The 14573-nt window shown below is 38.9% G+C and overlaps 1 protein-coding gene across 1 annotated transcript; it reads left to right on the top strand.

Annotated features, from left to right (window-relative positions):
* The first annotated feature begins 1987 nt into the window (after positions 1–1987).
* LOC145442081 (uncharacterized) lies at positions 1988–14016 on the top strand. The gene is made up of 5 exons (XM_080320078.1): positions 1988–2105; positions 4402–4530; positions 5580–5705; positions 8907–9009; positions 13668–14016. Exons 1-5 carry the CDS (start codon positions 2087–2089, stop codon positions 13924–13926), a joined length of 636 nt encoding a protein of 211 aa, XP_080176204.1. The 5' UTR covers positions 1988–2086; the 3' UTR covers positions 13927–14016.
* Positions 14017–14573: the final 557 nt, after the last annotated feature.

Here is a 14573-nt window from a genome sequence, read left to right as displayed (position 1 = left end):
TAACGTCAAGCCTGTTCATTTCTAACTAGCTCGAGCAGATTATCTTGAAGTTATTATGGAAAATGGTTGTGAATATCACAGGAGAGAATGGATTTTTGTAAACATTTCAAAGTCACCGTGATTGACCTTACTCATCCAAACATTTTTTCAACAATCCCCAACAAAACATCTCTAAACAGCAAAATGTTTATATCAGTAGCCTACCTTGGCAATGTCACAATTAAGATGAGTCTGCACGGTAGGATATTTCATCTCAGGTGACCATTCTGTTGATGTGAGCTCTGGAGTTTTACTAGTAATGAAGCGAACCCGCCTCGTGATTTTTCGAATTCAATGTAATACAAATTAGGTTATCAACTATTTTGAGGCTTCGTGGACCCCCTGAAAATGCTTCGCGGACCCCCGGTTGAGAACCGCTACCTCAGTGGTTTTCTCCAGTAATCGCAGATAGCCAGGCATCGCATGCATAGCCATCATTGTTAAATAAAACAATGGAATTTCCCGCTTTCCACCACATCGTAAGGTGCAAGACTGGTAAACGCCACCTTCTGTTGAAATTACGTTGCTTTCACGCCCATTCCAGTCCGTGAAAACGAGTCACATACATCTATTCCTACGAATATGGCCTATATTTCATGGCTGGGATACGTACTGCTCTCATGTTGCACCCAGAAGTCACAAGACGGTAGCACACGTAAATGGGACGCGCTACTCCGATGGCATATATATCCTTTGGAGTTGATGCATTTGACTCGCATTCACCGATTGGAATGCGTATAAAACTAAAACTTTTTATCATTAGAGGGATGGTTTTGACGAAGGAGTTTGACCTGTAAAATCAAAATCTTGACATCTTTTGATCTTAATTTTTTAAATTTTGACCAAATTTGACCTAACGTATTCAAATTGGGTGTTTTCCCGCATAATGTTAGAATTGTACTACTTATCTTAATTTCTGGTTGGAACTGTTTGTCCTTACGAAGTAGTTTGGCCTGAATAAAATTTTTGCCTAAAAACTGACAAATGTTTACATGAAAAACTCCATTATAACGGGATCTGGCCCTATGAATAATTCCAGCAGTTACATTACGCATCGTGGTAGAAATAATTTTAAAAAATTGTAGTACAACGAAAGATACTTGCCTACATTTTCGGGTAGAAAGTGTTTGTCCTTACTAAGTAGCTTGCCAAGAATAGAGAAAGAACGTTCAACTGCAGCAGTTGTTGGCTGACGGCACTGAAGTTGCGCGTACACTGCTGGTGACACACCGTGTTGCTTCATTTTAACAATGGTGTCTACATCTCAATCTTTCATCATGCGCTTGTTGATATAAGAACCAATGCCCACGCAGTTTCGCTTCAGTTCGGATTTTTAAGAAAGTTGAGCATAACACCATGTCAACCTTTTGTTTTATTTGAATGTTTATGATTCACAATGAGCAGACAATGAGCCGTCTACAACGGTAGGCCTAAAGTAGGCTACAAGCTGCAGAATGTCAAATGATAAGGTCATCGACAGTGCAAAATCTACAGTTTTGGCCAAATTTTGACTTTTTTTGTCATGTTAAAAAAAAGATCCCTAGTTATCACAAAAAGGTCGAACATCTGATTTTCACCCAGGTGGCCGTTTAATATATAAGTAGGGTTACCATATTTTGGAATCGGGAAAATATCCAAACTTATAATACTGGAGTAAAATCCGGATAAATTGGTAAATTTTCCATGATATTATGGTTGGTTGACTGGGAAAAAAAAAGAAAATCGTCGTCACTATCGTTCGAACCTCGAATTCCCTATTTAGCGCGATATATGCCCATTTTCACTCGAATCTATCCACTATCTTAGCTCTAAAAGCCAGAAAGGAGGATGAATTGCCCAAAAGGAGGACATTTAGGCGGAAGACATTTTTAAAAACCTGAAAAATATGACAAATCCTCCAAAAGGAGGACGTGTGGTAACCCTAATATATAAGCCTATGCTCCAATATTAAACAGAATAAGGCATTAGGCATCTGGTGCATAACTGATGCAGAGCAATAAGTTATAGCATTACAATTTACAAAGGTATACAACTGGTTGACTAAGAAATGGGAAATTCGCAATCTGGTAAGTACTAGTTTTTAGTAATCGGTAATAAGATTTCACTTTATCTAGCTATACATGCACGTAATAATATAACCATCTTTATTGCGAGAAGTGAAACGGAAATTTTCAAAATGGAAAATCATGGTGCAACATCAAGACGCTCCTGGTTTGGCTAGCAAGTCGGTATACCCTGCACCTTGGCTGAATGCAGTCTATGGTACTGTTAGGGTAGTAATTTCGCATGTCATCACACCTTCGGCAAGTTGTTGCGATTGACCAAAAGCGCTAGAATTAGTCAAGCGTGACCTAACCATGTGAAAACGGGAGTTTCCGTTCCATAGTCACATTCGATGGTATAGTCAATTATGCATAGCCTTATAATGACTATGGTGCAACCTCATTAGCTGCGGTTGTCAGTTGTATCTTGTATCCTATTATGCACTACATTAAAAATGGTACTACGGAGGGACTAGGGTCACACAGTTCCATTTTTCCTACCCGTTTCGCGAACGTCGTTGAATCAGGTCAAATCACCACGAGAATGATATCATAGTAACATTCAGTTGCATATATACGTTGGCTGCAGGGATTTGGAAGCTATTCAATTTTGCTAGTTGCCTGGTACTCTGCAATAACGAGTAACTGTCAGTAATTTTGCGAACAAATTTTGGTAAATTGACTTTACAGCTAAATTAAGGTAATAATACACATTAATATGTTAAATTATAAGCTACGCGCAGTTATTGGCTGCCACCTGTAATTCGTTGTAAAATTTACAGAGACATTTTTGTAAATCTACCAGATTTTTTACATCAGAGCGATCGTTTAATATGTATGCTGTTGTTGTTTATGGTATTCATGGTGTTTGTCAACTCTGGTCATTTACACCATTTCCGATATTCCTTATTTTTGATTAAGTAACTGCCGACTTGTAGCATGCCCCACTTCTACGATTTTGTAAGACACTGCTTCCGCTGATGAGTTGGCGAGGAGGGGCCTAAACCTCCAACATTTAGGTAGGAATTCTGTAGTCGACCTCGGTCGGACTCGAATTCACTATCCATTGGTGTTGTAGCTGTGGATTATACCACTACGCTGTCTCGCCACACTCAATATGTATGTGATATTTGCTGAATTTCTTGCAACAAAAATGGTTCTCCGCGCTTGGCGCGATCGACTGTGCGTGAATTATAAATTTCGCAGTGCATTTTGTTTCGTATACTACCACCCATAAGCGCCACGCTCACAAGAGTGATTACGTATGAACATTAATCAATTCAGGTGTGTAATTAGGTGCCCTAAGTTTACGAAGACACCACCTATATTATATGCACCGGTATATCAGATGAGGTGGGCTGAGATAGCACTAAAAATAATTGTAGGCCTACTTCGTGGATTGTATTTTGGCATATACCTACTTCGGCTCGTTCGTGAATCGAGTGATACCAAACTTCGTTCACTACGCAATGACCACGTGTGTGTGTGCATGTGTTTGTGATTCACAAATAGATATGCGTTTCAATGCTTGATTGTGTCAAATTGCTCCCAAGTTGAAAATAATGCTGGAGACCTTAGCTTACGAATTAATTCCCTGCAATGAGTTCGTTAACAGAAAAGGTCTGAAAACATTGGTATACTCATAGAGCCCAACACAACACAGTCGTCCATAAATATTAATATGTAGGATAAATATCTTGTGACATCAACATCGCTAAATCAATGACTTTTCGTAATGAATAAAATTTCAAAGAACTGCGTTGCGTACAATTGGTTGTCTCCACCTTCTCTATTTCCTGCATACCCGTAAGGACGTATCATACTAACATACAAATGCATTTATCGCAATGCGTGAGGCTTGGTTCGCAAAATGTCATAAAAACTCAGATTTGGGTGGCGCTCTACAAGGTTCAAGAACTACTGCTATAAAGTAACAGTATAAGGTAGATTTTGTCGCTCCACTTAATAAAACGATGCTCTCCAAACTTCGATGAATTTCAATGGAAAAATTAATCTAAATGTCCACATTCTTTGGAAGTATTAGTAGTTACGGCTGTATATTTTGTCACTGTGACAGGACTGCACATCGTGTTTCATCCCAGGTTTGCCTGAAGATGAATAGTATCCATCTTAAAAATGGTAACTGAAAGAGTTTGGATATATACATATCTAATGATTGAAAAACTTTATGACACTGTTCCTGATCCGTACCGGATTTTCACTAAATGAATCAATATATCAAATGGGAATTAGTCAGCGTCGTTGAAATGGCCTAGTCAGCCCAATATACTTTCGACAAAACGTACCTATTTTTTGATAGACGAAGAGGATACTCGTCCTCCTCCGACTACTACTACTACTACTACGACTCTTCGTCCTCCGAATACTTCTACTACCACTACCATTACTACGCCATTGACGACAACATCGACGACCAATGCAACACTAGGTATAACTAAATTAGGTCTGCCCGATTGTTTTCTTATCAGCGGAAGTATTTTATGTTTTTCTATTCACAGTGGTGGCCAGTAACGAAGTACTTCTACTTTCTTGAGTTTTCAATAGTAGTGCACATACTTTTGTACTAAATGGTAATGTCTTCACGCCATAATGTAACATGTACTTAGCATGGCATCAGGTAAAAACCTCTTACCTTTCGCACTTTAGAATTTTTAAAGTAACAAAATAGTTTTGGGGTAGGGTTTTGTCCTTGTTATATCATATCATTCGGGTAAATAACACCTGTATCACAGTAACTGAATATATTTTCGAGAACTGCAGCTAATTCTAGGGTTATAAGCCACTTTGCGTTCGTTGATGCCTGTTAAAACTACGCGATCTTTCGCCAAAACTACTTTTTGAAACAGCTTTCTCAAGTAGTGTATTTATCAGACAACAAAATCTCTGCGTGGCTTGGAAATCTATATTTTCACTTTTAATTGAGGATAAATGACTGCGTCACTTCGTCATGTTCTTGAGTACCAACCAACTACCAACACTGACTACTTTGACCACCTCTGAGCTTGTTGAGATGTTTTGTTATCAATATCAACGGTGTTTCGACTACGTTGGTCATTTTACACCGGGAAGATATTTTGTATTTTGATTCGCATGATTGGAAGTTCGTTAGAGCGGCTTTCTTTCGATTTTCGTTCTTGATTTCATCAAGACACCGATAACGCGGATCAGATGGAGGAGGAGTCTGGAAGATAAATCTATTGCAGTTAGGTAAGAATTATTGTCTTGACATCGGTCAGCAAGGAGGTTGCAACCACTACCTCGGACTATGGATATGACATATCGACAGTGAACACGGATGAACAGATGCCCATAAGAAAATACCTGCAGAAACTTTTAATTGCTCAGAGAAGGGTTTAGAATGTTTGGGCATTGGTTGATATCATTCACAGTTCATTCCAATTCCATACTAGAGCATTTCCAATTTTTAATATGACTGATTGACTTCACCAAATTGGTCAATATTTCATTTTCTTTCAGCGTCTTTTACTTTCACGACCAGAAAATCTATTCCGCCTGGATATCACAATAGTAGCATTCGTGTGGCCTCAGCACGGACCGATACAAATCATGCCCCAACCGGCTTCAACACGACGCAGTTGATAGGTTTGTGTGACTATTTTTAGAAATTAATTTGCATTCATGCTTATACTTAAGTTGGCAGGGGATTTCACTTCGTCTCATGAAACGTTTTAGTGATTCATTCAACTAATCGAAATGATTTTACATAGTCCTAAGCGACGATGAGGATTTATCATTGACTCAAACTTCAGCTACGAATCGGGAAACGTTGAACGCACGGACTGCGACTCCAGCCCTCTAGGCCCATTGTTTTCTTCGCAGACTCCGACTCGAAGTCCGACTACAGCAATACTACAAATTTACCTCTAAAATAATATGCAACTGTGATGGTTGGCGATTTTCATGTTTCCATTAAAATTTTTCAAGTAAAATGATTAGGATTATCTAAAATATTTTTGGGCGACTCTTGTCACTGGTAATCGTCAGAAACTATAATAGAGATTTCGAAAAAGCTTCTCATATTAATAGCTGTATCCTTCACCAAGTATGACATCGCTGCAATATTCTTCGAAATTTTTACGCTAGTTCATTTGAAATCTCTACTAGTTCTTGACGATTACCCTTGACGTGCGTCAGCAAAAATATTCGTGGTTATTTAAATATGAATATATTATTCGATTAAAATAATCATTATTGCTCGCTAATTTATTTCACTGTGACGATGTCCAAATTTTGTGTGATAATAATTGATCATGGAAATATTCGTTTAAAAATATCCGACCTTGTCAAAAAATTGACAAGTATATAGGCCACGAATAGTTTTGTTTGACACCGCCGACATAGGCATCTGTAATATAGAGTTAGGGTGACGCGATCGGAAAATGAAAGAGATTGTACGAAGCATCACTCCGCTGATTCTCGTACATTTAGATATATATTTCTGTAAGGCCGTCGAGTAGATTTTATCGGCACAATCGAACATACCGCAGATCAACTGCCCGCAGAGGTGGTCAAAGTAGTCAAGAAAACTACTCAAGTAGAAGTAGAAGTAGCGACGAAAAAATCTACTCAAATACGAGTAGAAGTACTTCTTCAATAAGCCACCTAAAACTACTTGAAGTAGAAGTAAAATTGACTGACTTTAAATCTACTTTTAAGTAAGTAAGTAGTTTTGAAAACAGTCTTAACCCTTTTAATGGGGGGTCCGATTTTGCAGAACTGACCATCACTTTTCAAATTCATACCGTGACCTCACCAAGACCTTAATCTGAGTTATTCCAGTTTAAAAGTGGCCGGAGTATAGCCGTCTACCGTTTCCACCCTCGATCGACACCCCATGCCATGTCTAGGGTTCTTTATACGACTAAATATACAAACTTTTTCTCTGAAAAATCTCTTTCTCTCTCTCATTTCTCCCCTCTGGCCCCCAGGATGGCGTCAGAGAGTCAAAAATGATGCCTCAGTGCGTAGCCACCGTTGCCTGGTTTCAAACAAGCCGTCAACCATGACCGTAAACCGCGCGGCTCGCCAGACATCGAAAAATCAATATTACATGAAAAATTTACATATGGGCGTGGTCAGTGAGTGGTCATAATGGTCAAGTTCAAGATCAATACCGAATCGGACCCCTACCACCCGGTTAATGGCATAAAACAACGTGGTATACTTTCTCTTGTCATATCCCACTATTTGCAGGCATAGTAAACCAGTTTATGACTCATTTTCCGTCTTGAACTTGGCTATGTTCTTGAAAATCACCGAAGCGTGACCACAATTACCAAACCCCCTCAGAAAACGCCCCAGAACAAGGTTTGATGTTCCAAACGGTGATAAATCACACAGAATACCGTACAAGTCGACTTCCTATGTTCTGGCAGAATTTCTGACTATATTTTCCACTCGGAAAATATCTGGAAATTTTAGGTATGGGTATTTTCAGCCGAACTCTTCATGTAAGATCGTCGGTATTCGAAAATTTTCATGCCCTGTACCTTCAAATTAGGTATCATATTAATCAGAAGATAGCAGGCTTTTCATAGAAACCAAAAGCAGTCCGCTACGACATATATCTCTGGAGAAATTGCGGGATGAACTTGAACTTGGGTCACCAGTGACCCCCCCCATTAAAAGGGTTAATTCGTTCGCATGGACTGTCAAAAGCTGCGAATTGAGCTATGCGGCAGGTGCAAAGAGCTTGATTCGTATTGATGCATTCCAGGAGGTATCAATTTTCGACAGCATAAGCATTGTTTCGCGCCATGGGATGAAAATTATAGTATTGATATGAGAATGCAATACTAACCCTTTGTTTACTAGAAGACCCCGTTAGATATGGCACCCTACCCCATATTATAAGGCCCCAAGTTCAGGCGAAGAGCAATACGTTGAAGTTGTATCGGATACGGTTTCATCACTTTTCGCGATTAGTATACGTAAATAACAAATATTGTGGATCGTAAAAGTTATATTTAGTGTACCTTTATTTTCGGAAAATAGAGGCATTGCTACAGTTGCTTTTAAGCTTCAACATGTATGTTCTGCAGACAAAAGAACTGAAAATAATTAGAACTCAAAATATGATACTCGCAATTAAAAGTGAAATACAAATACCACTTCTAAAAAGCAGAAAATATATTTCATGTATTTTGTCCATAAAGCTTCAAAGGTGATCTGCCGAAACAGGTGTATGTTAAAAAAGCTGGATTTTCCAGATTAGCAAGAGACGTAATATGCTGCTAGATTACGATGTGATTGGTAACTGCTCGATTGCGAATCGGTAGTTTCAAACGTTATGATGGGCCATATTTACTGTGATGAAATATTTGATATGGGCGACAATGAGGTGCGAGAGGAACTAAGCAATCCGGTACCTGAATTATATTCACTGATACTTTCATGAAAACATATATGTCACCCCACCACTACTATGCGCGAAGCACAACAAAATTTCTGGGATTTACTTGACTTTTATGAAAATTGAATGTTGATACTCCGTGAAAACAGCCCCGAAATTCCTCAGGCTATCTTTCATATTGGGGGATTAAACTACTTCTACTTGACAAACTGAAAATAGCGAAAAGTAAGTAAGTATATCACAAACTTTTACGAAGTAGAAGTAGAAGTAGAGAAAATCAGATCTACTTGAGTAAGTACCAGAAGTAGATGAAAACTACTTTTGTACTTTCAAAAAGTAGAAGTACTTCGTTACTGACCACCTCTGACTGCCCGAGACGGGTTTTCACCCGTAAAATTTAGACGAATCTGACGTCTATTCATTCCTTTTAGACGCGGACCCGCGATCCGTCGGAGATATAATTATTATCGTTGGATCTACAGCAAGCCTGCTGCTGCTGATTTTCGTAGCAGTCATCATAATAATGTGTATTAGGTAAGTGTTGGCTGCAGCTGTCAAAGAGGTTAGTGAAGAACTTGTGAAGTGAACTACGTCATCTTCAAAATCATTGCACGCTCATTATTTATGAAATTTACTTATTCATGCATCTCATAGAGAATATTGAAATTAAGAATAAGTTCATATTGTATTTCGACTGTCCCGGTTGTGTAGCAAAAGTATGAGTAGTGGTTGACCAAACTGAAAACGTTCAAATTATTTGCAATTGTGACGCATATATGATAAAATGAACAAACTAACGAACGTATATCACAAGAGGGGCAAAGGTAGTCCATATTATACTCTCGCAGAAGTGTGAGAATAAATAGTGACATTTATTCCCACTAAATAAGGGTGGAAGAAGTGATTCCCAATATATTCCCCAAATATTTCTAGAAGGAGAAAACGTAGTAGGGTCTGAAAATTACTCAAGAGAGTAAATTTGAAAAATATAAAATGGTCTGAGGTGTCACATACATTCAGTAGTGGGACATAAACGGGTTACTTGCGAAATTACTAGAAAAATACGGACTCAACCAATATATCAATTGTAAAACATGATACATTGTGACCAAACCAAAATCACGTTCAAATCTCCATTCTTCTGTTATTTGAACGCGAGTCTTAGGTATCGATAACTATGGTACTTGGGAAATCAAAACATCAGTAAGTTTACGGACATGACCTATTTCTGACTCGGTATCCTCTACGTAAAAACTATTGTGAAACGAGATACGCCCCGCCTGTAACGATATAGTATTTGGGATAGTCACACCAGGCCAATGCGCCCTGTTTCCGACTTCAGGCATGACGCTCGGGATTTATTTTAATTAATTCGTAGCGTTATATATAGGATGGATCTCATAATATCACATGTATCTGCCCTTCAGTGTTTAACATATTACGTGTTGGCATGTCCAGAGTTGCTCCAATAGTAAGCGTTGCTACTCAGGTAGATATAGAACTCGGATCTTCAGTCAATTACAAGTAGAAGTAGCAATTTCAAAGTCAGTGATTCCCAACTGCGGATACAAGTTGGCCTTCTTGCGGTTCTGATTGACCTGTAAATATGCTAAAAATATTATACGACGTTGTTTTTCTTATCCATGAATTATTATAGCCAATTACTTGATATTTATGTTAAATGAGGGATATTAGTTATGTCTAAAGCCGTCCAAGGTCGCTTCTGAAAACCGGGAAGGAGAATTCTTGCAGACTAGCATCAAACGCATGGGTGAATACCCGTCATACAAGGATATATCTTGAGTTCTGCTGGACATAGACATCTATATATCCTATATGTCAGTGGTCGGGAACCTTTTTAGACCGAAGAGCCATATTGACCAAATATTGTCAAATGTGACTCCCAGAGAGCCATAAATGTCAATCGACTGTTACGTCACAATTGAAAATTTGTGACGTATTGGTAGCACTATTACATGGAATTCGTAGTATGCAGCATATTTTCTCTGCTCACATGCCTATGTGGAGCCAAACATGGTCACTACAGCAGTTCATGCATTGAAACCTTCAATGATTATTGGTATTTTCTATCGACTTTTATGAATAAGTAGATTTTGAACATGTTTGCTCCGAAAATCAAGCAATTTTAAAAAGTTATTGTGCGAAAATAAAGTGCCAAAGGAGAGTTAAGGCACAGGTGAAGCACAGCCGGGCCAAGCACCACCTGTGACAGCGCAACTCATCGTAAATAGCTTAGAATTGTAATCACTGATATCATTCAAGTGCAATTGTCGCACTGATTGCGAATATCTAAATATTGATCGACTTCTCCAGTATTCGGCTAATAAAACGTTGCGCTACACACCTACATTTTAACGGCGGTACTATAAAGATACTTACTAGTGCGGAGCATGGACCGGAGCCGGATTGGATATCCGGCCGGATTTTCACAATTTCGGCCAGATCGGACCGGAGCCGGATCAGTACTTTTTCTGTTACGGCCGGAGCCGGATCAATACTTTTTTGATACGGCCAGAATCTTTATGAATAAGCATGTCAACAAACCAACCACACGAAAGTAACCGCCGAGCCATGAGAAGATAAACGAGGGATAGTTATCAATTCACGGAACCCCCATACCGTGTAGGGCCGGATTTCTGGCCGGACTTTTTCATTTTTAGCCGGAGCCGAATCAGTACTTTTTCCTGATACGGCCGGAGCCGGATCGGAGCCGTACTAGAGAATTTGTCGATCCGCTCCGCACTAATCAAGAACATGGATAGCTATGGCTTTGTTTTTAATTTGAATTTTGAATTTCAGGATATATAAAAGAGGATACAAGACCTAACCCTAGATTCCCAACTGTATTGAACTCTCAAAGACATGTTTAGGCTACCACGAGAACAATTATTCTGGCCGGTATGAAAATTTACTAACAAGGTGCTGCAATATTGATAAATTTATTACAAAATTAAAAATTTGGTAAAGAGCCATATCTTATACCCAAAAGAGCCATATATGGCTCGCGAGCCATAGGTTCTCGACCACTGCTCTATGTGAAGAGTCAATTTCGACACTATTTTACCAACATTGAAATAACGGCTCAAGTCAAGTATAAATTGCAATGCGCAAATGCGCAGTGCTGAAACTCTGCGCACAAAAAATCTCAGTTGCAAACAAAAAATGCAAAGTGATGACTTTTTTTAGTCGTTGCGCACTGTTGTCCAAGGGTCTGCGCAGTGTTGGTGAGTGTGCGCAGACTCGTCAAAAATTAGAGGGAGCATTGCTGCAAAGTATGAAGAGCTTTCGCATAACGACATAATAGCATTGTTGTAATAGTATGCATTTTCACTTTATTTCAATATATAGCGCTCGCCAATCTGTGTCTATGAATGCTGAAATAACCGATATAGAATCAATAGAAGTATGAGTGAATTGTGCATGCTTTTGAATTAGCTGGATGGTGAGATCAAGAGGTAGGCTAGCTACCGTAGAATTTTAGTTATAATTAGCTAATACTCGAGTGTTTTCATGTGGCTCCATACGTACTCTGAAGTTTGAAATGCGGCTCCGACATTCAAAAAGCATTGGAACCACAGACCACTGCTGTAAGTGGCATATGAAAATGAAAGGCTAAAAAATACTTCAGTAATTTTTTTCAGAAAGTAGAATAGTTCAAGGGGTCCCACACTTCTAGCAGCTAATCGGAGTTGAAGACACTTTCGTAATTCCAAGATGCATCTTCACGAATAATACAAAATGACTATATATGCTGCAAATAGCTACAATATTTTGACCATATTCAGTTACGGTGACGCAGGGGAAATTTCACGCATTGCTTAACAATTTCACTGATAAAAGGGGTGTAAACTCATCCCACAACTATTTTCTACCGTTTAAACTAGAAAACGTATTTTTCTTAAAAATTGTCAAGTAGGAGTGGAACTAGTCTGAAACATAACCAGTAGAGTAAGAAGAAAAAGAGGAAAACCTCAACTATGTCTATTTCATTCGTCTTTGTGACAATGTTGTGGATTGATCACGACTTCACAGATACGTCATTTTCACTTACGGATATAGCTTTGTACTACATGTATCGGATACTGCGTTGTGACCAATCAAAAAAAGTGAATGTACTTCGTTACTGATCGACTCAACTGCAGATATGTACGATTGACTTATACACTCTTCTGTATTTTAGTTAATATCGATGGCATAACCCTGAATAGCTATGTCACTGTGCGATAATCTGTCTATAACAGGGGAGACCTACCTCTTTGCTATTCAGGGCCGCATTTCTATTACTTATGTACTGTGCGGCCGGATTCTAGTGCATAGTCGTAATAAACTAATTGGACGCCAACTACTCATCTGAAACCACCTGTGTACATTTCCGGCGAACTGCGGACGAATCGATGTATCTGCTTACTACTTGCACCGAAATTGCGAGTACTTATGCTATGAACAGTTACTGGGATTCGGTAGTCGCGCCTAACGTGAACTTCTTTTAAATTCAGGAATGAATTTAGTCCTCAACATTAGCAGTTGTGCAAAAGACCCACGTCTGGATATTAACATATTACAATGAAATATTTATCCAATATCAACCCATGTGATGAAATTCATCGGTATAGTAGATGGTGGGAGTGTTTTCGAAAATTTAGTGCAAGTTATAAATAATGATGCATCTTCGGGTGGGCCAAGAGTTAATAATTACTTTTATGCATGCTGTCATTTCTTGGGCTCCCGTCAGGATTGTCGGTTTTGTGTCAATATATTAGAATCGCCAAAACGTACACTAAATAAACTTTCATATCTGAGGAGCACATGATTCCAAGTTGGTATTTCTATATGAAGCGCTTCATGCATTCTCTTCTGCTGTTCACATCTGTACTGTGACACCGAAATTGCAAAGGGCGCTACTATATTTAAATTGAAATGTGGAGTCATATTGAATCGTGAGAGTCAAATCGTAAATTCAATATCCTCATGTCGACGGCTGCCTATACACATCACTTACTACATGGCGTGTCGACGGCCTCGCAATTTTCCTTCTACGGCTGCCGGTCGGCCACCCACCCCTGGTCTCTGACATCCGTTGGATACCGCCCCAAGCCATGCACTGAATCAGTAGGCACTCTCACGTGAAACAGGTAGGGGCCTATTTATAAAAGTATTTCATTGTCGTTTAGGAATGGACGAAATAAAGACAGAAAACAGCATGCTAGCTCTGAGTTGAAAGAAAATGAAATATACGAAATGGATGGATCAGGAAAGCAATCGTCAGATGTAACGAGATTGAGCGAAAACGATGGTACATGTTCTGAAACGAAATGCGACACTAACAGTGCAAATGCAACGGCAACCGATTCGACTTACACTTTTGCACAAGCCGACGTCCAAACCTCCGGGTCGGTTTTGAAGGAGAATATTCTATACGGGACTCGTTGACTTAGTATCAGTATCAGTTTAAAAATAATTTTGTAATTTAAAAACAACAATACTGCGATATTATGAAAATATAGGAAAGTGTTGAAACGACTTAGTGTAGTCTTCGAAATCAGAAAAACATCCGGGTCAAGACCATGGGGGAAAAACTACGGCCCGCGGGCCGCATGCGGTCCGTGACACCATTTCGTGCGGCCTACTAAAGCATCGTGAAAGGTAATAAAATATTGATAAAAAATTTATTGTAGGCATAATAACCCGTCCTGGAGTCCAACATATTTTGAAAAGTTTCAGTTGCTAAGCTTCCAAGAACATCAAAACGGACATAACTTCTAGTTCGGATCACAATTGTGATTTTAGTTTAGAACTCTAACTTTCAGTGCTGTAGTTGAAAAAACGGTTCATGTGTGTGTTGTAGATTTTTCCTCTATGCGCAGTTGGGTGCAAATCATTTATAACCTCCGTCTCAACTCATTAATAATGAGATGTACAAATCAATACAAAAAGCTAAACGTTTTGTTGCTGCAATTTGAAACACCATTTCATGCCGATCATCCCAATTAAAGGCACAATTTATCAATTGATGAGGTGCAAAATAAATCAAGGAATTATTAAAATGTTGGAAACAGTAGTAAATCATGTCGTGCATG

Source organism: Botryllus schlosseri, chromosome 1 (assembly GCF_051294905.1).
Source record: "Botryllus schlosseri isolate E-star chromosome 1, Bs_hap1, whole genome shotgun sequence".
Lineage (NCBI taxonomy): Eukaryota > Metazoa > Chordata > Ascidiacea > Stolidobranchia > Styelidae > Botryllus > Botryllus schlosseri.
This window is presented reverse-complemented; position numbering and strand designations above follow the sequence as displayed.